At 16.7% G+C, this 20952-nt stretch overlaps 7 protein-coding genes across 7 annotated transcripts; 5 read left to right on the top strand and 2 right to left on the bottom strand.

The window, feature by feature from the left end:
* Window positions 1–2161: 2161 nt before the first annotated feature.
* On the top strand, window positions 2162–2923 carry PRELSG_0928900 (conserved Plasmodium protein, unknown function; the record flags this gene model as incomplete). The annotated part of the gene is made up of 1 exon (XM_028676730.1): window positions 2162–2923. One exon carries the CDS (start codon window positions 2162–2164, stop codon window positions 2921–2923), a length of 762 nt encoding a protein of 253 aa, XP_028533190.1.
* A 1258-nt stretch (window positions 2924–4181) lies between these two features.
* On the top strand, window positions 4182–8831 carry PRELSG_0928800 (conserved Plasmodium protein, unknown function; the record flags this gene model as incomplete). The annotated part of the gene is made up of 2 exons (XM_028676729.1): window positions 4182–6897; window positions 7000–8831. The coding sequence occupies 2 exons, from the start codon at window positions 4182–4184 to the stop codon at window positions 8829–8831; spliced, it is 4548 nt and encodes a 1515-aa protein (XP_028533189.1).
* Window positions 8832–9311: 480 nt separating this feature from the next.
* On the top strand, window positions 9312–10574 carry PRELSG_0928700 (conserved Plasmodium protein, unknown function; the record flags this gene model as incomplete). Its single annotated transcript, XM_028676728.1, has 1 exon — window positions 9312–10574. The coding sequence occupies one exon, from the start codon at window positions 9312–9314 to the stop codon at window positions 10572–10574; it is 1263 nt and encodes a 420-aa protein (XP_028533188.1).
* A 175-nt stretch (window positions 10575–10749) lies between these two features.
* On the bottom strand, window positions 10750–12646 carry PRELSG_0928600 (conserved Plasmodium protein, unknown function; the record flags this gene model as incomplete). Its single annotated transcript, XM_028676727.1, has 6 exons — window positions 10750–10950; window positions 11156–11287; window positions 11530–11862; window positions 11955–12086; window positions 12173–12320; window positions 12414–12646. 6 exons carry the CDS (start codon window positions 12644–12646, stop codon window positions 10750–10752), a joined length of 1179 nt encoding a protein of 392 aa, XP_028533187.1.
* Window positions 12647–13328: 682 nt separating this feature from the next.
* Window positions 13329–15032, top strand: SR1 (serpentine receptor, putative; the record flags this gene model as incomplete). The annotated part of the gene is made up of 1 exon (XM_028676726.1): window positions 13329–15032. One exon carries the CDS (start codon window positions 13329–13331, stop codon window positions 15030–15032), a length of 1704 nt encoding a protein of 567 aa, XP_028533186.1.
* A 1057-nt stretch (window positions 15033–16089) lies between these two features.
* On the top strand, window positions 16090–16521 carry PRELSG_0928400 (RNA-binding protein s1, putative; the record flags this gene model as incomplete). Its single annotated transcript, XM_028676725.1, has 1 exon — window positions 16090–16521. The coding sequence occupies one exon, from the start codon at window positions 16090–16092 to the stop codon at window positions 16519–16521; it is 432 nt and encodes a 143-aa protein (XP_028533185.1).
* Window positions 16522–17290: 769 nt separating this feature from the next.
* On the bottom strand, window positions 17291–20909 carry PRELSG_0928300 (mitochondrial rpoD precursor, putative; the record flags this gene model as incomplete). Its single annotated transcript, XM_028676724.1, has 2 exons — window positions 17291–17398; window positions 17622–20909. The coding sequence occupies 2 exons, from the start codon at window positions 20907–20909 to the stop codon at window positions 17291–17293; spliced, it is 3396 nt and encodes a 1131-aa protein (XP_028533184.1).
* Window positions 20910–20952: the final 43 nt, after the last annotated feature.

Below are 20952 nucleotides of genomic sequence, written 5' to 3'. Positions count from 1 at the left end.
TTAAAATATTCCTTTGTAGTACCCTATATCTGCAAGGTGTCATTTTTAATGCACCAACTTACTTTATTTCAAAAAATTACAAAATATAAATAATTATATTAAAATTGAAATGAGAATAAATTTCTATATGTAATTAATGTAGATTAGAGAGTTCAATTTATGCCTAATTTTATTTTTTATAAATATTGATACTCAAAAAGCAGTAAATTTTTTTATCAAAATTTCTTTAAATATAATATTTTTAAAATAAAAAAAAAAAGAAATATATATTAAAATTCTAAATATAGATAGTATTAAATTTAAGTCTCTGTATATATTATTTAAATTTTATCTTATCACAAAAATGCTTATTTTTTTTTTTTTTTTTTTATAAAAATTAAGTTTAAAATTTTAAAATATTATTTCAAGGAAACATTCCAAATATATATTTTCGTTATAATTCCTTATTAAAAATGTTTTTAATAATTCATATGAATTTTAAGTTTATCAATTAACGTTCATAATACATGATATTGTGAAAATCCTTTAAATTTTTGTTCTCTTGTTATTTTCTTGCTTTTTTTTGAGTCTCATATATTTTAGGTGACTTAAAATTTGAAACATTTCTTTCTTTTGTCTATATTAATCATAATTTTTTATTTTTTATTAAATAAAAAATAATTATTATTGTAGAGTATTATTTAAGAAAATGAGATTAATAAAAATTTAAAATAAATGTATCATTAATTTTATAGAAAAATGAAATCAAATTTTTAAAGCTTTATAGAGATTTTAAAAGCCTACAGATCAAAACAAAAATATTAAGAACATATTTTGTCACCCTATATAAGGTACAAAAATGTCAATGGAAAAAAAGTTTAATTAATACAGATTGCTGTTTCCTAAATATAGGATTAGAGAAATCATTATATAGTAAAATATAAATTATATTTTATTGTTTCTATGATGTATAAGGCATAATATTTTTAATTAGAAAAAATAATAATAAAAAAAATATTTTAACACTATTTTTTCTTATATGCTGCACTATTGTGCACATTTTTTATGGATAATTAATGGTTACGATACAATAAATATTAAAAAAAAATAAGCCCATAGGCATATTTTATTTTAAGTATACTGAACGAATTCTTTATAGATTTTGATGGTTAACCAAAATATGCCAAGAAACTCAACAGATTTGTTGGAAATTTCGTAATATTTGCATTTTTTAAGCTTTTATTTCTATAAGTTGAATTTATTAAAAAAAAAAAGAAAAATATGCATTTTATAGTATTCAATTTGTGAATTCTATTTTTTTTTTTCTGGATTAGATATTCTTTATTTACTAGAAAAATATATTTGCATATATTCTATATTTAAGGCTTGTAATTTAATTATTTTTAAATTATTTGTGTGCAATATTTTGAGAGAAAATACTTTTTATTAATATATATATGTATATATATATGTGCATATGCTAATAGAAATACTAACAAAAAGTAAATATCTTACAAAATTATATGAACAAACAATGTAATGTAATATATATATATATATTTTTTTTTTTCTGTTTGTTTTTGTTTTATTTTAATATTGTCTGTAATGTAAAATAGAATAATATTTTCATTTTGAGATAAAAAAAAAAAATTTAAAAGTATAATATAATCTTTTTCTTATTAACAAAGAAATATTGTTGTACTTTTTTTTTTTTTTTTAACAAATAAAAGTCCATCTATATTTTTTTAATAGTCAAAAAATGTTGTACTTATTTGGATTTTTATAAAAAACAAAAACTCTAGTATTTTTTTTTTTCAATTTTTGTCCAATTATTTTTACATTATAATACAAATTTTTTACGGTTATTATATACTAATTATTGATTTAAGATTTTATTTAGAATTTGTATTTAATTACAATTTTTTTTTTTTTTTTTTTTATAACCTCACACATTTTATTACATATACTTTTTTTTTTTTTTTTTAATAAAATTATCTTTTATAGAATTTATTTATTGATTTTATGATTAATAAAATAACTTATTTAAAAAGTATGCGTAAGAACTCATTTTTTTTTTTTTTTTTAAAGCAATAAAATAATAAATTATTTAAGTTTACACCATTTTTAATTCATTAAAAGAATTTCATTTTTTTTTAATATCTTTTTTTACAAAATACTTAAAATGAATATGGACATGGCATATAGTATGAGAAATGTTATGAATTCAGCTAGAAATGTAGAACCTAAATATGACATGAACTCAGTTGATTTGGCGAATAATACTATGAACACAAATTATTTAATGAATGGAGCAGTGTTAACTAATGCTTATAATAATGATTTTATGGCTAATAGAGAAAAGTACCCAGCAGATATGATATCACAATTGAAATTAGAGCAAGCTTTGAAAAGTTACAACAACACAATGCCAATGAATGCTACTACAATTCAAGATCCCAATGATTCTATTAGTGTGCATGGAATGAAAACAAATTTAGGCACTACAGGATTTGAAAGTTATGGAAATTTAATGAACTATAACAATACACAAAATACCATTCAAGCTAATCAAATCCCAATTAATTTAGATGACTATAATAATAGTGATGCTATGTATATTAATCCAAATACAGGAGATAAGTTTTCTGCAGAGTATATAAATAATTTACCAACTACTGATCCAGATACAATTTTATATTCAAATAATTTTAAAATTCCAAATGGAAATTTCAGTCCAATGATGCATAATAATTTTAATAATATTCCATATTCTATGCCCATATTCGAAAATATGAACAATCCTCAAATGTATATGCAGAATATGAACCAAAAGAGAACTATTAATATTCCTTTACCAAATATGGAACATAAAACTAGCATTAGAAAAATACCAGCTGTAACAAAAAGAAGAATTAAACCAAAAAAATTTTTCCCATGTTGTTAGATTCTCTATAAGATATTCATGATAAAATCATAATTTAATAATTGATTATGAATCTTGTAAGTCTCTTCATCATTTTATTATTCTTTATTTTTATTTATTTTAATTTTTTATGTCATTATATATAAATATACACTTATTAATTTGTATCTTTTTTTTTAATTTTGTGGTTTTGTTGTTAATATTATTTATTCTTTATTAATTTTTTTTTTTTTTTTTTTTTTTTTTTTTTTTTTTTTTTTGTTGTTATTGTTGTTAATCTTTTGATATTTTTTATTATAATATATTTTTTTTTCTTCCTGTATTTGTTCATTTAAAATTTTGACTGTTGTATTTTCTATATATTATGATTTTAATTAATACGAAAGCATACGCATGTGAGTATACTCCTCCCTATTTTATATAATTATTTTATTTTATATACTTTTTTGCTTTGTTTAAAAATATTAAAATGTTAAAGAAAATTATAATTTTGTTTAATTTATTTATGTTGTTTCACCTTTTTAAGATTTTTTTTTTTTTTTTACCTCTGATAATAAACTATATTTCATAATTTTTATGAATTTTGCAAAATGTATATATTGACATTTTATTACATTTAAAAAGCTACCAGAAAATTAAAACATCTGAAAACAAAAAACTAATATGTATATTTAATTATATACATGTAATTGTTTTACAACAAATGAATAAAAAAAAAAAAATATAATAAGCATATTTCAAAACGTAATATACTTTTATTATTTATTTTTTTTTTTTTTAATTAATAAGATTTAATGTGTATATAAATGAAAAAATAAGGAAAAGAAAAAAAAAAAATAATAATAAAGAATGATTTCAAATGAAATCAATACATATGTATTTAATTTTTACTTTTTTTTAAAGTTCACATAAATATATGAATTTATTTAAAAACATCACAATTATAAAAATATTTTTTAAAATTGCAAGCTAATAGGTTTTGTCATGTATTCTATCTAATAAAAATATTTAAATAAAAATGTTATTATAATCGTTATTGAAATAAATTAAATAAAATATATATATATATTTTAATTTTTGTTTTCTTAGATATATATTAAAAGATACTCATTTTTAAAAAATTGAGTATATTAATAGAAAGTTTTCTTTAACACAAATTAAAAAAAATGAGTAAAAATAGAATAAAAGAATTCTCTTAGTTTTATGCCTTTTTTTTTTGATCTTTTGGGTGACAAAAAAAAAAAAAAAAAAGTAGATAATATCTATAATTAAATGAATTATGACATATTTTGTAATATCAAAACTAAATAATATAAAAAGTTTAAAATTTAAGAAAATTTTAAATTTTTATGCTTCAAATAATTATTGCAGCAGTATATTTGATTTAATAACAAAAAAGAAATTAGAATTAGAAAACAGAAATGATAGTTCAATAGAACAAGAATTACTTCAAAATGAAAAAAAAGAAAAAGAATATTATAACAAACTTTTAAATGATGGAGTCAATATAGAGAATAAGATTAATAATAGGAAAAACTTAAATTATTCTAGAAACAAAAATATGATAGAAACAGAAGATTTAAAGATTTTAGAAAATAATGAATTAAGTACAGATGTTCCGGAAAATTATATTTATAACAATAAATTGTACATCCTTAAGTATATAAAGCATTTACAAATGAATGATGAAATAAGTAAATATAGATTTATAACTAAGTATATAATTAATAATATAACAAAATTTTATGATAATGAATTACTATTTATACTAAAAGTATTTTCAATGAAAAAATATAAAAATTTGCTTTTCCTACAGTGCACAAGTGAATATTTTTATTGGTTATGTAAATTAAATAAAAATTCCCAAAAAAATATATCATACTATTTATATTTTTGTAGTATTTTAAATTATATACCCACAATCAAATTTTTAGAAGAATATATAAAAATATTTAATTTCTATGAAAAAGGAATAAAAAATAATTTTTTTTTTTTTAATATGATTGAAGAAGAATCTAATATATATCACAAAAATGTTGTTAAGTATATGATTCATGTATTATTTTTTTTAAATAAGGCAAATATAAAAAATGATCTTTTTGATACTTTATTATATATGTGTAGTTATTATGCAAGTGACTTAACATTAAAAGGTACTTTTTTATTATTAAAAATAATTGTAAATCTTGACAATGATAAATATAACTTGAATACTTTTAAAAATATTCATAAAAATATTGAAAGAAATTTGGAATTATTGGAGCAACGTGATTTTAATAGATATTTAATTATTCTTTTATGTAACAATATTAATTTAGATGATACATTTTTTATTTTTATAAAAAATTATGTGGAAAAATATCAAATGAATCTATCAGTTAATTCAGTTATGTCAATATTAAAAATAAAAAAAAGAGTAAATTGTAGAGATCCCGTAATATTAAAAAAACTTTTAAATATTATAACATATAATTTCTTTGATTATAATTATAGTAACATTTTATATATATTAAAAATATTGTCTTTTTTTAATTATTTTAATGAAAAATTTTTTTATTTCCTTTTCAGTAAGTTTGTTAATTTAAAAAATTATAATGCTGCTTTTAATGATAAAGAACAGATAAAAAGAAATGATCAAATTACTATGCAAAACAAAATTACGTCAAATTTTACTAATAGTATAAATTTAACCAATAATTTTAAAATGGATAGTATAGATACATATTTAAATTTAAAAAATGACAATAGTGATTCTTGTCGTAAAGTGGTTACAGAAAAAGTTGATCTTAATCATTTGTGTAAGGATCTTATTGATGAAAGAATACAAGAAAATAATTTTTTTAAATATAGAGATAAAATAATTTATAAAAACAATTTAAAAAAAAAAATTTACAATAATGATTATAAAAATTATAATTATGATTATAACTGCTACAGCAATTATTATAATAATGAAGATATTAATAATATAAATAGTAATAATTATCATAATAATATTTTTAATTCTTATGAAGATAATACATTTAAAAATATGAATAAATTTAATAATCATAAGAATAGAAAATATATAGAAGATCCAAATAATTTACACTATCAAATAGAAAATAGTAGTAAAAAAATAAATGAACTGACTCATTTACCTTTACATTTAGATGTTCATAAAACAAAAATGAAAATAGATAGTTCAAATATAATTAAAAATCAAATAGATATAAAATATAATCAATTAAACGAAATGTCTTATGACTTAGAATATACTGAAATGTTTATTAACTTATTTATTTATTTAGGAAAATCTGGTTTCCGAAGTGTTGATTCATTAAATATTTTATCTCAAAAAATACAATTTTATTTATGTATGAGAAATAGTTACGACAGTTATAATAAAAGAAAAGGACTATTTAAAGATTCAGAAACAAGATTCTTAGGATTTTATGATAATATAAATAATATTAAAAATAATATAAATTTTAATTTGGAATTTCAAAGCAAGTCCTTATTAGATAATAAAAATAATTTTTCCTTAATTAATAATGAAGATAAATTAAAGGAAGTAGACAACAAGTCAAAACAGATGAATAGTGTGATAAATAATAAAAATTGTGGTATGGCCAATAATAATAATAATAACATAAATAATATTAAAAATAAAAATAATAGTAATGTTAATAATGGAAAGAAGGTAAAAGGATTCTGCTTACATTTCACTTATGATGAAAGTAAAAAAATTAATTTTAAAAATATAAAAAAAAAAAGAGAATTAATTTCAAATAAAGAAAAATTAAATGAAAATGATTCTGACAGTAAATATACGAACGTAGAAAGTTTTAGATTAAGTAAAATTGAGAATAAAAATAAAATAAATCATTTAATTGTAGAAGAAGAACCAAAAAAAAAAAAAAAAAAAAATAGTATCATAATTAAATTCTTTAACAATTTTCATCCTGCTTTAATTCGTCTTCATAATCGTAAACTTTTTAGAAAATATTTTCATAGTAAGTATTTTTACTAATATATATATATTCATATGATACATATTTACATAATTTTATATATATATATATTTGTATTTTTTTTTTTTTTTTTTTTATGTGAAGATTCTTATAGAAGCGAGAAATACACAGAAAAAGCCTCTAAAAAGGAAAAGATAAATAAAGAGGATAAAACAAATTCAAGAAATATAAAAGAAAAAAAAGATTTACGATTAAAGAAATACAAAAAAATAAAAAATTTAAGAAATAAATGCTTAAAAAGATATAAGTATATATTTGAAAATGAATCTAACATTGTATTTAATTACATAAATAAAATATATCAAAATGATACAAAAAAAGGAGAAAATGATATGTTAGATATGATAGTAAATAATAATGAAATTCATGTTGATGATTTCTTATTTGTTAATTATAATATATCTATTAGTAATAAGACATTTTTAAAAAAGCATAATAAATTTATTGCAAATAGTAATAATATAACTCACGAAGAATATATGAAAAAAAAAAGCACAACAATAATAAAAGAATATAAAAGAAATGATATAATTAAATGGATTTATCGATTCAAAAACAATTATAATATTTTTAATAATAACAAAAATCTGAATATAAATGATAATGATATTAAAAAATTAAATATACACATAAATGAGTATTATAGTACTTCCAATGAAAAATTAAAAATAAGTTTAAAGCATATTGCACTAATAGCTTATTCTTGCAGTAATTTGTACTATTTGGATAAGAAATTAATAGACATTTTATTATTCAATGTATGTAAAATAATAGATACTTTTTATTTATCTCAAAAAAAAGAATATAAGAATAATTTGAATGTTTCAAAAACAAACAGTTATTATTTGTATATATTTGAGCACATCTGGAAGTTCTTAATTACATGCTTGCAAATGAATTATTTCATAAGAAATATTTTAAAAATTGACAATAGATACAGTACTGTTGAAAAACTAATTAAAATATATGCAAACTCGTATTTTTTATTTAATTTTAAAAATATTATTTACATTCTTAATTATATCAATGGAGTTTTATTGTTAAAAAATTCCGAATTGTCTTTTATTGATAAGTTTCTAATAGGTTACTTTGATATTTCTATTATTATAAAAAGTTTGTATATTTATAATAAAAAATTATTTTTAATAATGGAAAACAACTATAAAAATTTTACAATTTCTAATCTAAATAATTTTCACTATTTTATTTATTATATATCAAAACTTTATTTAACTTATTTAAATATTTTGATAAATAGCAGAAATTCCCCTTCTAGAGATTTAACAAATTGCATAAAAAGCAATGATCTATATAAATATTTGACATGTATAAACTTCTACATGATATTTTCTTATATGTTTTATACAAAAATAAATGAAAAAATAATCGAAAATAAAAAAATATACTGTACTTGTTTTAGCTCTGACATTATTGAAAATGATGTATTTGACATTAATTTTATTTACAATAATGCTATTGAAAAAAGTAATATTGATAATATTCAGGATAATAATGATACACAAGATAAATGGAATAATAAAGTAAGAAACAAAAAAGGAGTTAATTTAATTATTATTTTAGCAACAGTTTTAAAATTTATTAAATTAATAAGAAATCAAAAAATTTTAACTGAATCCGAAGAAAACGTCAATTATCTATATCATGTTATAAGATTTTATTACATTTTTAAAAAAGTTTTTAGAAATAAGAATATAAATCATATTAATGAAAAAAATTATCAAGAAGTTTTTCCATTATTTATAATTAAAATATTAAATAAAAAACAAATAAATGAAATCCATTTAGATAAAATTTTTTTTTTTGACACTAATAAATATACAACAAAGTCTTTTTTTTATCAAAAAACAATAATTTATAATTATTTTTCATCTTTTTTTTTAAAAAAAAAAAAATAAAATAAAATTTTTTAGAAATTACAGGTTTTAGAGTATTATTATATTTACTTATTACTTTAATATAAATAGTAAGCTTCAATTTTTTTTTTTTTCTTTTATTAAAATATAAATTTTTGCTTTTCATTTTATTTTATTTTTTTTTTTTTTGTGTAATATGTTTAATAGACTTTTTTTATTTATTTATTTTTTTTTAATATATAATTAAAGTTTTGTATTTTATGATATTTAATATATATTTTTTCTAAGATTTTTTTTAATATTAAATAAGAATTTTACATTTTATATTTTCTTGTTGTATATATATACACCTTTATTTTAGTTTTTTTTTTTTTTTTTTGTATTCACTTCACTAGGTTTTTATATTCCTTTTTGTTTTATCTTTTCATATTAAATATTATTATGCTTTTTTTTTTTTTTTTTAAGAAAATACATTCTAATTAAATGCTATTAAAAATTAAAAAGACATTTATATAAATAAAAATGAAAAATTTTGAATCCTTTTTATTTGAAAAAATAACAATTCCAAATATAAATACTTTTATAATATTAGACATTATAATTAAAATATTGAAAAGTAGAAAAAATAAGAAAGTGAAAATAAAAAAAGCCTTATATTTAACAAATAAAACTCTAACGGATACTTTTCCTCCAGATTTTAATTTTATTTTGAATTTTCTAAATTCTTCATTAGAAAATGATGGAAAATGGAGCATTAAAAAAATAAAAAGTTATAAAAAACTAGTAGATAAAGAAAATAAAAATTATTTCAATTTTAAAGTTAATTCCAACATGAATATAGGAGAGTTAAAGAGTATACTAAAAAAAATACACATAAAATATATTGATAAAGAAATATATTTAATGAAACTTTTGTATAAGTTAAATGAACATAAAAAGTATAATTTAATAGCAATTAATTTAGCTTTTTTTTTTGTTAAAAATGAAGAAAAAATTAAAATATTTCTTGAGAATATATTTCCTGAATGTAAAATAAATGATAATAGAAGCTTGAATAACACTAATGAATTAATTATTATTAATAAAAATTATTCAATTACACAAATTGAAAATGAAATATGTGATAATATATTTTACAAAAACATTTTAAATATATATTTTCATTATTCTTTTTTTATTAATTTCTTTGAATATTTAAATAATTTGGATGATTTTTCAGTTATTTTCAATTCAGATGGAAATGAAAAAAAAGAGAATTTAGGTGGCGTGACCTTAAAAGAAGGATTAGAAAAAAATATAAATTTTTATGAAAAATTGGAAAATAAAAGAAAAAATAAAAGAAGAAAAAGAAATTATGTAGAAACATCTTCTGAAGCAAAACAAAGTAAGAATGAATTTAATGAAGAATTTTTTGATAAAAAGATAAAATTTGAAAATTTGGAAAAGCATGAATATAATGATAGCATAAGTAACATAAATAATTATCATAAAAACCATATAAATTCCTTAAATAATCAGTATCATAGTTCAATAAAGGAGAATAGTAATCCTTCAAAATATGATTACGAAAATTCTTTAAAATATAATTCTGATAATTCTCTAAAATATAATTCTGATAAGTCATTAAAAGATAGTTCTGATAATTCTTTAAAGAAAAAGAAAAAATTGAAAAATAATTTATATGTCTTTGATATTATTCCTACTTCAGAAACATATAAAAGAATGTACTTTAATATTTTATCAATGAACTTTAACTATACATATTTAATTTCCTGTAAATTTTAATTTTTAAAATTTTTCGTTTCTAGTAATTATAAATTTTATGTTTTTTGAATTTTTTTTTTTTTTTTTTTTCCATATTAATTTTAAATATATTATTTTTCACTTAAATATTTTATATATTAAAATGAAAATTAAAAAAAAAAGGGTTGAATATTAGAAAAAATTTCATTTTGAATATCTAACTTTTTTTTTTTTTTTTGATCTTTCTTTTTAATTTTTTTTTTTTTTCTTCATAATCTTTTATTTTTTTTCTTCCTATATGTTGTAGAAATAAGATAGATTCATTATATTTTTTTAAAAATTCTTTTTCTTCTATTTCCTTTTTCATTTTTGTTTTCTCCTCTGTTTCCCGCGATTTATTCACTTCTTCATATTGAATCTAAAATGATAATAAAATTATTTCAAAATTTTTATATTCTTATAATAAACCATATCTTTACAGAAAAATAATAAAATTAGGATATCTTACATTAAAAAAAAAAATATATATATATATATATATACTTATACAAAAAAAGATAAACTGCTTAATTTTTATTTTTTATTTATTTATTTTTTTTTTTTATTTTTATGTTTTGAATTACTATTTTATTCTTTTTCAATTCTATGCTTTTAATGATTTTATTAATTTCATTATTTATTTCTTCTAATTCTTTACTCTTTTTAATTTTTTCTTTTTTATAATAATCAACTAATTCATCGTGGATATTTTGTAACTTAAAAAAATTAAAATTAAATTAATAACATTTTAATTTTCTTATAATTATATAATTAATATTTCTAGTAACTAAAAATATATAAATAGTAGCATTATTGTGATCTTTATATATAGTTATTCGTTGTAAAAAAGGCATAATAAAAAAAAAATATATTTTTGCTATAGTAAGCATAATTATAAGAAAATAGTTAACAGAAAATATTATTATATATCATATATATAAATTAATGAAATACTAACATGATCATTTCTTTTATTTAGAAAATTCTTAATATAATCATTAATACTATCGTAGGTTTTTAATTTTTCTTCCATTTTTTCCTTCGATTTTTTAGTTAAATCATATTTAAAACTTATATTCATATTATAATTAGACACTTTCGCATGAACATATTCTTCTTTATATATATAATAGAGCATAGATTTTACAAAAAAAATTTTTTTTCTTTTTTCAATTTGTTCAATTTTTTCTTCAATTTTTTTTTTTTTTTTTTTGGTGCTTTCTATTTGCTCTTTTATTTGTTCGTTCAAAATATTGATTATCTGTTTTTTATGATAAACACTCTGTTTTAACTAAAAGAAAAAAAAAAAACCAATAAAAAAGATAGAAAATATACAGTAAAATATTCAACTTAAAAAAATATATTTTCCTATATATTTTCTACATTAAGAAGTAAATTTTGCTCTTCTTTAAATATATTTAATTCATTCAAAACAGATGAAAAATCTAATTTTTTTATTTTTCTAAATATGTTTAGAAGTAGGGTACCATCTTCAATTAATTTATTTCTATTTTCCTATTTTTTAAAAAATAAAAAATTAAAACATTACATTTTTTCTTAGTAATAATAAATTTTATTTAGTTAATTCTTTTGTTTTTCACTTTTATATTTCTATCAGTAGGTGAGTTTTGGCATAATATTTCATTTGTTTCACTCAATGAATCAATATATTTTTCAATTTTTTTTTTTATTAAATTATAATGAGTTTCATTTTCGCATAATTCAATTTGATCTTGTAAAGAATTAAATCTAAAAATAAAATTATTTGTTATTAAATAATAATAATTATAATTTTAAAATTTTTTCTAGATGCTATAAAAGCATATGTAAATATATTTTTACATTTGCTTTTGTTTGTTTTCAGTTGATAAATGATCAATGCTATTACTTATATATACATGTAAAATGTTCGTTTTTTTTTTTAATAATTCTTTTAATATATGTAAAATAAATTTAATTTTCCTTATAGCTTCTGTGCATAATATATCTAAAATAATTCTATTTATATTGTTAATTTCAAATTTTTTTTTCTCTTCTGAATTATTTTTATTTTTAAAATTTATTTCCAATTCCATTTTTATAAGTATAAAATAAAAGAGGTAACACTAATCTTTCAATATTTATAATTTAAAAAATGAAAAAATTTAGAATAAAAAAGAAAAATATTTATAATAATATTTATTATTATTATTTAAAATATTAAAAAAAAAAAAAATAAAATAAAAATTGAGAAATATAATTTAATGAAGATAATTTAAAAAATGAAAATATAAAAAATTATTAAAATCTTTATTATTTTATAATTTTTTTAATTAATATTTTGAAGTACTATTGAAATTTTTCTGTTTTATATAAAAATTTTAATCATTAAGCTAAATGAAATGATATAAAGTATGGAGTGTCTTAAAGTATATAATAAATTGAAGCATTATTGTAAATTTATATTTTTGTGCATTTTTAAATAAATATATATATATATATTATATTTTATTTTAATATGAAATTATAACTTTAAAATATTCTCAAAAATATTTATTTGTTAATGTTATTTTTTTTATGGAATTATTTATTCTTTTTAATTTTTTTTAGTCACTACTATTAATTTTTGTATATATATATTTGTGAATATTGTATGCCATTTAAAAATGTAACTCTGTTATTAACGTAATTTTTTTAAATTAAATATTTTACAAAATTTACTTATATGTATATATATATTTTTTTTTATATATGTAAAAAGAAAAATGTATTGAAAAAATGATTAAAATAATAATTGGAATTATATTTTATTATATATTGTATAGCTCTTATTACATATATGAAAATATAAAGACACCATTGTATGATCCTTCAGAAGAATTAAAATATTATTTAAATGAAGAGGTAGGTGATCATAAAGAAAAAAAATACTTGTATAAGCCATATAAAAATGTATTAAAAAAAAATGATAAAATAGATTACCATTTATACCTATCTTGTGTAGAATATATAGACTTGAATAAATATATAAATGAAAAATATATTGATTCTGATAAAAATTTTATTAATATTTATAATTTTACAAATACCACTTATAATTGGGATGAAAAGAAAATAAAAAGAAAAAAGAAATGGCTGTTTTTTACAGAAAATATTTATCCCTCATTTGATTTAATCATTCCAGATAATCTTTATAATAAGAAAAAAAATATATACTTACACATAATTACTTATGTTAACAATAAATTATATAGATACGGTACTGTTACAACTTTATTAACGAAAAGTAAAAAGTCTGAAGTAAAGAAAAATTTAACAAAAAGTAAAACAAAAAGAGTAGATAATTTATTTTATATTCCTAAACTAATTCATTTTGGACCGGTTATAGAATATAATGATCTTAATATTAATAAACTTAATTTTTTTTCAAACATCTTTATAAATAAGTTTAATGGCACTTACTCTATGCCTATTTACGTTAATAATTATTTAACACCTGAAGATGAATATACATTACTTTTAAATAAAAAAGAAAGAGACGTAATGAATAATGATGATAATTTAAAATATATAAACAAAGTCAAAGTAGAATATGTTCCTATTAGTTATTTTTATTTCAATCTATTTAATGTATTGACATTTAACATAAATTACATGAAACAAAAATATAGTTTTAGCGCCTATGATTTAGATAGTTTAGTTATATCATTTTGCTGCAATATGTACTTATCTATGTTCATATTTCTTATCTGCTTCATTCATTTAACTTTAGATATAATTGCATTATATTTAGATATAAATATTTGGGAAAACTTGAATTATTTATATTCCATTTCTTCAAGTAATATTCATTTAAAGTTGATATTTAATTTTTTTATTTTTTTATATTTAAAGCATAAGAATGAAGGTAAAATTATAATGCTATTTTCACTACTGAAGGTGCTTGTATGTGTATGGAAATTACTGAACACATATGATATAATTTTATTTACTGTTTATCCTTTTATATATATTCATAAAAAGCCCACTTTAAATAAAAATAATTCTAATATTATTAAATTTGAAAATTACATGAATAAAAGATTATACTTTATTATGTTTTTTTCATTAATAATTATTTTTATATATAATTTGGCTTTCAATAAATACAATTCTTTTTATTCATTAATAAACACAACAATAGGTGTACATTCATATATTTTTAATTTTATTTTCATGTTTCCTCAAGTTCTAAGAAATTATTACACAAAAACAGTTCAGTATATGACGATATTTTCTTTTATTTTACTTTTTTTAAATGTTATTATAGATGATATATTTGCAGTATTTTTAAGGATGCCAACGATTCATAAATATAATGTTTTGGGAGACGATATAATTTTCATTATTTTTTTATTACAATACTTTTTGTATAAAAAAGAAAGAAAAATAATTGTTATTAATGACGATAAATTAATAGAAGAATCCAAAAAGAACAAATAAAAAAAATAGTTTTTTTTTTTAACAAAAAAAAATGTAAATGTATTAATTTTTAAGAATTATTAAAATATGACTTTATAAAAGCAATTATATATATATACATATCTTTTTTTTTTTTTTTAATTTTATATATATGCATATATTCTTTTTTTTTAGTTCACTTAATAATTTAGAAAAACTCTTAAAAATATAATTTTTAATAAAGTATTTTTTGTGTTATTTATTGTTATTAATTTGATGTGTACTAGTTTTCCTTTTTTTATACAATAAATTATATTATGAAGTAACATTTTGAAAACATTTGTTTTCTTTATTTTTTTCTTTTTTAAATGGCATTTTTTTAAAAAACTTTCAAAATTAAAATGATGCTAAAAAAAAATTTTTTTTTTATTCCTTTATTTTAATAACTGTAATTTTGATTATTCTTAAAATTTTTAAAGAAAATTTTTATAGAGATAATATATAAATTTACAACACATATTTCATAAATAATATGTAGAAATAAAAAAAACTATTAGACAAACTCAAAAAATATAAAAGAAAAACGATCATATTTATTTTAATTTAATATTTACATACAGATAATTTTTAATGTTTCACAATTTAACTAAAATCTTTTGTTTCTAAGCTGAATATATAGTATATTTAATATTGCAAAAAAAAAAAAATAAAATAAAATAAAATAAAAATAATTAAAAATATAAATATAAATAAAAATAAAATAAAATAAAATAAAATAATAATCATAATTTGGCATATGTACATATATATATTTTAAATTTTACATATAAATATTTTTATTTAATTTCAAAATAACATTGAAATTTGTAAATATATTTATATATATAATTTTTTTGTAAAATTTTAAGTATATAAGTACTAGAATGAAATATATTTGTATATAATTTTATATTTCTTTATAAGAATTAATGAAATTCAATGAATGTTCAATATATAAGAAAATATAACATTTATATCTTTTGAAAAAAAAGAAAATTTTTTGTAAAAAGATTTAATAATCTTCTTTTTTTTATTTTTTTCTTTAAGTTTAAAAATAAATATGAGCAATAATTGCATATATATATATAATTTAACAAAAAACGTAAGTGTAGAACATTTAAAAGAAATTTTTATGCATTTTGGAGATTTAAAAGATATAAATTTTTTATTAGATAATGAAAATGTAAATAATAATAATTTAACGTGTGCAAAAATAAAATTTGAAAATGGAGTTGACGCAAAAATTGCAAAAGAATTTATGAACGGGGGCCAGATAGATGGTAAAATTGTGTCAGTAAAATATGAACATGGAATAAATGAAAAAGAAAAAGAAAAAAATACGAAACATAATGAAAATAAACAAAGAAATGAGAAAAAAAATTATATAAAAGATTCTACATCTAGAAATTCCCTTTCTCGCAGTTCTAAAATTTCTAATAATAAATCAAAAAGTTTGTCAATCAAAAGAAGAAAAAAAAATAAAAAAAAGTAAAATGTTAAAGTAGTATTTGATGTTCCAATAAATGGATAATATATAAAATAAAAAATATGAAATATTTTTTATTATAAAATTTCTCTAACAACGGTTAATGCCTTTTATATCCTGAGTTATTTAAATATATGAAAAAATAATAATAATAATAAATATATAAAATGATATTGATCATTATAAGAAAAAGTATAATAAAAAATAACGGAAATAAGGATAAGAAAAAAAAACAAAATAAATTATAAATACAATAATAAGCATAAAGAATATAAACACATTAAAATAATGAAAAATATAATAATAATAATAATATAAAGAAGTAGAAAATAAAGTTAGGCAAAATAAGAATTAAAAGAAAATAGAACAGTAAAAATAATAAAATATTTAATATATGTATATATATAAATATTTAGTGCATTTTTATTAAATTTAAAAATATGCTAAAATTTTAAAGGAAAAATAATTTTTTTTTTTTTTTTTTTTTTTTATAAATAGAAAGAATAGTTCACCATGAATAAGTAATTATTAATAAAAGGAGAATAGTTTTAATTTATATATTCCATAACATCATTCCTCAACGAATCTACTATAATTAAAAATAAAAGTAATAACTTCTGTTAATATAAAACAGTTATGTTTTATTTTATTTTATTTCATTTTTTTTTTGTATCATAAACAATTATAAAGTCTTATTATAGTTGTTTAATTTTTGTATTTTACTATTCTTTTCTATTGTCCATATTCAATTTTTATATATATATATTTTTTTATATTATTTAATAAGAATATCAACGGTATAAGGGGTATCATATATGTTGTATTCATTTATTATCATTCTTTTATTTTTTACAATTCCTTTTAGAACTTCTAAAATATGTAACTATAAAAAAAAAAAAAAATAGTATAAATTGTTTATAAGTTATCTATTTTATTTTATTTAAATTAAATTTATATAAATACCAATATGTATATTTTTAAATATATGAACATAATATTTCATTCAAATTTTAAAAAAAAACATTATTTATATATACTATTTTCATTTATGTTTTTTAAAATATATATATATATATATGTATAAAGGTTTTTTTTTTTTTTTGTACTTGAAAAGAATATGTTTGTTCGTACTTATCTAAGGTCATATATTTTAGGTTAATATAGTAATTTATTTGATTCAAGTTATTTAATGATAAAGCATGAAAAATATAATTTGACTTTTGAATAAAATAAAATATGTAGAGAAAAGATAAATATAACATACCAATATAATTGTTTTCCAAATTTCTTAATATATTTTTAAAAACTATTCTGAACAGAAATATAAAAACATTAACTATTAAGTAATTGCATTTTTCAAATGTCTTTTGATTTTCTAACTCTAAGTAATACATAAATTTTATATATTCAATTAATAATTCAAAAATAGTACTTATTTTTGTGTATTTATAAAATTCCAAATTTATTGTCAAATTATGCAATATTATAAAGTTACTATGACTTAGTTTAGAAGAAAAAAATTTTATTGTTTTTATCATATTTATTATATCATGTATATTTAAAAAGTTGTAAGAATTTATATGCTTCATAAAATTATGAAAGACTATCATTTTTTCATTCATTATTCTTTTAAATGATTTATTATCTATGTAATTGTGTGAGTTTTTATCTAAATGAAAACTGTTATTCATTAAATGATTCTTATAATCCATTAAAAAATGAGCTAACATATATGTATTAAATGGTGTGTAAAAATTATAAGGAAACTTCATGTTGAACTGTAATTTTTCTAATAAATTATTTAAGTTTATATAATAATTAAAAAAAGATATGCAATAGTTATATTTGGCATAATTAATAAAATAGTCATAATTTTTACAAATTAAAGTTTGGTTACTTAATTTATTGTGCAGTTTTTCAAATAAATCAGGAAAATTACAATTCGAAAAAAAAAGAAAAGTATTTTTCTCTTTTAAAAATTTGATGAGCATGTATACACAATTCAACACATAATATGTTTTATAATTATTAAAATTTCTGTTTATTAACTTGTACAAAATAGGTATTCTATTAATATCATCTAAATTATCTTTAAATTCTAATGAAGCTTCCTTTTTATTATTTTTCTCTTCATTATTTTCTATATTTTTTTCTATAACGTTATATACTGTTTCATTGTTACTTTCTTCATCATTTATATTTCTTTTTCTTTGTAAATCATTTAAAATGCATTTAGAATTAATATTTTTATAATTTCTTATTGGTTCAACTTTTATACTTTCTTTAGATAATTTTTTTCTTAATTTATAATAGTTAAATTTGCTTATAATAATATATGGGATAAGAGCATTTACATTACTATTTCTTATATTTTTTAAAATGAAATTATTTAATATAAAATATGTATTACTATTAAAATTTAAAAATGATAAATAATAAAAGCACATTATAAATGATACTATATTTTCATTTTTTGTTCTTTTTTCACTCAACAAATTTTTAATTAAAATATTCTGCAAACAACTAAAAACATTTTTTGTATTATAAACTATTTCAAAAAAATCTTCATTTTTCTTTTCAAAAATTAATTTAAATATAATTTTTAATTCATTAATTTTTATTTTGTTTTGATTTAAAATTATGAATTTTAGAAAAAATAAAAGTATGTATTTATCTAAGTAGCTATTTTTATATATTTTAGAAAATCCTTTGAATACAGTACAAAAATCGAGTATATTCATTTTCTCTTTTCTATTATGTAGAGAATAAAAAAATAAACTCTTTTTTAAGATATTTATATATACTTCAAAAATGCCACAATAATTTTTATTTGAAATCCTTTCAGTATCTACTACCACTGATTTATAATTATTCTGTAATTTTTTTGATTTATTTATTAATTTAAAATCATTTAGATTATTTTTTTTATTTAAAATGTTGTCCTTTTCAGTCTTATTTTTAAAGTCTTGAAGAAAATTTTTCATTTTTTTTTTTTCTCTTTCGTAACTTTGCAAAAAATCATAAAATTGAAATACCATGCCAATTTCTTGGATACTAAAATACATTCTTATTTTATTTGTGTAATTAGTGTTAATTTTGTTACAAGTTTCTACAAAGTTTTCTCTATGATTATTTTTTCCTTCATTTATTTGTACACTTTTTATTCTTTTTTCATTTTCATTTTGCTTTAAAAAATTATTATTAACATTTTCTTTTTGTTCTAACTCTCTTTTCTGTTTTTCCAACTCTTTCTGTGTAGTCTCTTTAGTACATAATGCAACAAATCTAAAATCATTATTAATATTTTCTAAAATGTTGTAAAATTTTTCTTCTGATATTTCATTTAACCTGAAAATTTTTTGTAAATTAAATAACAAAAGAGCCAATATCTTACCTCCAAATTTTTCTTTATAATTTAATTTGTTTAAATATATTTCATACAATAAAGTTCTTTCATTTTTATTCAAATTCATTTCATAAAAAAAATAACCTTTTTTTACATTAGTTAAATTATTTACAATTAAAATAATTTCTTCGTTTTTTATATTTTCTAACTTTATATAGTAAAATAATAATTTATGAATAACTTCTTCATTTAATTTAGCTACATTTCTGTAATTATTTTTATAATTATTTTTAATGTAATCATTATTAATACTTTTCAAATTACTATTATTAACTACACCATTTATTGAATCTTTATTGAGAAATTCAGTATATACAATGCTTTTATTAAAAAGATTATTACTAACTTCCTTACTGCAAATATTATTATTATTATTTAAAACACTATTTTGCATATTTAAAAATGAGATTATCAAATTATATATATCATAGTGATTAGAATTTTTATCTAACCTATTTTTAGTTAAGTTTAATAAGAAATAAAGTAATTCTTCATTTTTTATTTTTTCATTAATTAAAAATTTAGTTATCATACATACACCATATAGATCTAAGTCTTCATCATTTTTCAATTTTTTAATTAAAGAGTTAGTTACTAAATAATTAAAGCTCTCTTCATTTTTTATATTTAAATTGACTATATAATTTAAACATATACACAATTTAATTATTGAAAAATTTTCAATGTTATACTTGATATGCTTAACTATTAAGTTTGCAACTTTATGATTTATATATTTATTTTTACTACACGATTTAAGTAATAGAACTATGCTTTGTGCTGTAATTTCATTTTTATTTCTTAATGAATATTGTAAAATATTTATTATATCATTTTCATGCTGAATCAAGTAATTTTTTGTGGTTAATTTTGTATTCTCAAAAATATTAGATATTTTTTTTTCATTAGAACAGTAAAAACAACATAATTTATAAAAGTTATTGCAGGTTATCAATTTTATATTTTTTCTTTTTAATAAATATTTCATTAAATACAGTAATGGTTATTCTTTTAATTTATTAAAATGAAAT

This window comes from Plasmodium relictum, assembly GCF_900005765.1.
Source record: "Plasmodium relictum strain SGS1 genome assembly, chromosome: 9".
NCBI classification, from domain to species: domain Eukaryota; phylum Apicomplexa; class Aconoidasida; order Haemosporida; family Plasmodiidae; genus Plasmodium; species Plasmodium relictum.
The sequence above is the reverse complement of the archived record's forward strand: the minus strand, read 5'-3'. Positions and strand labels throughout refer to the sequence as shown.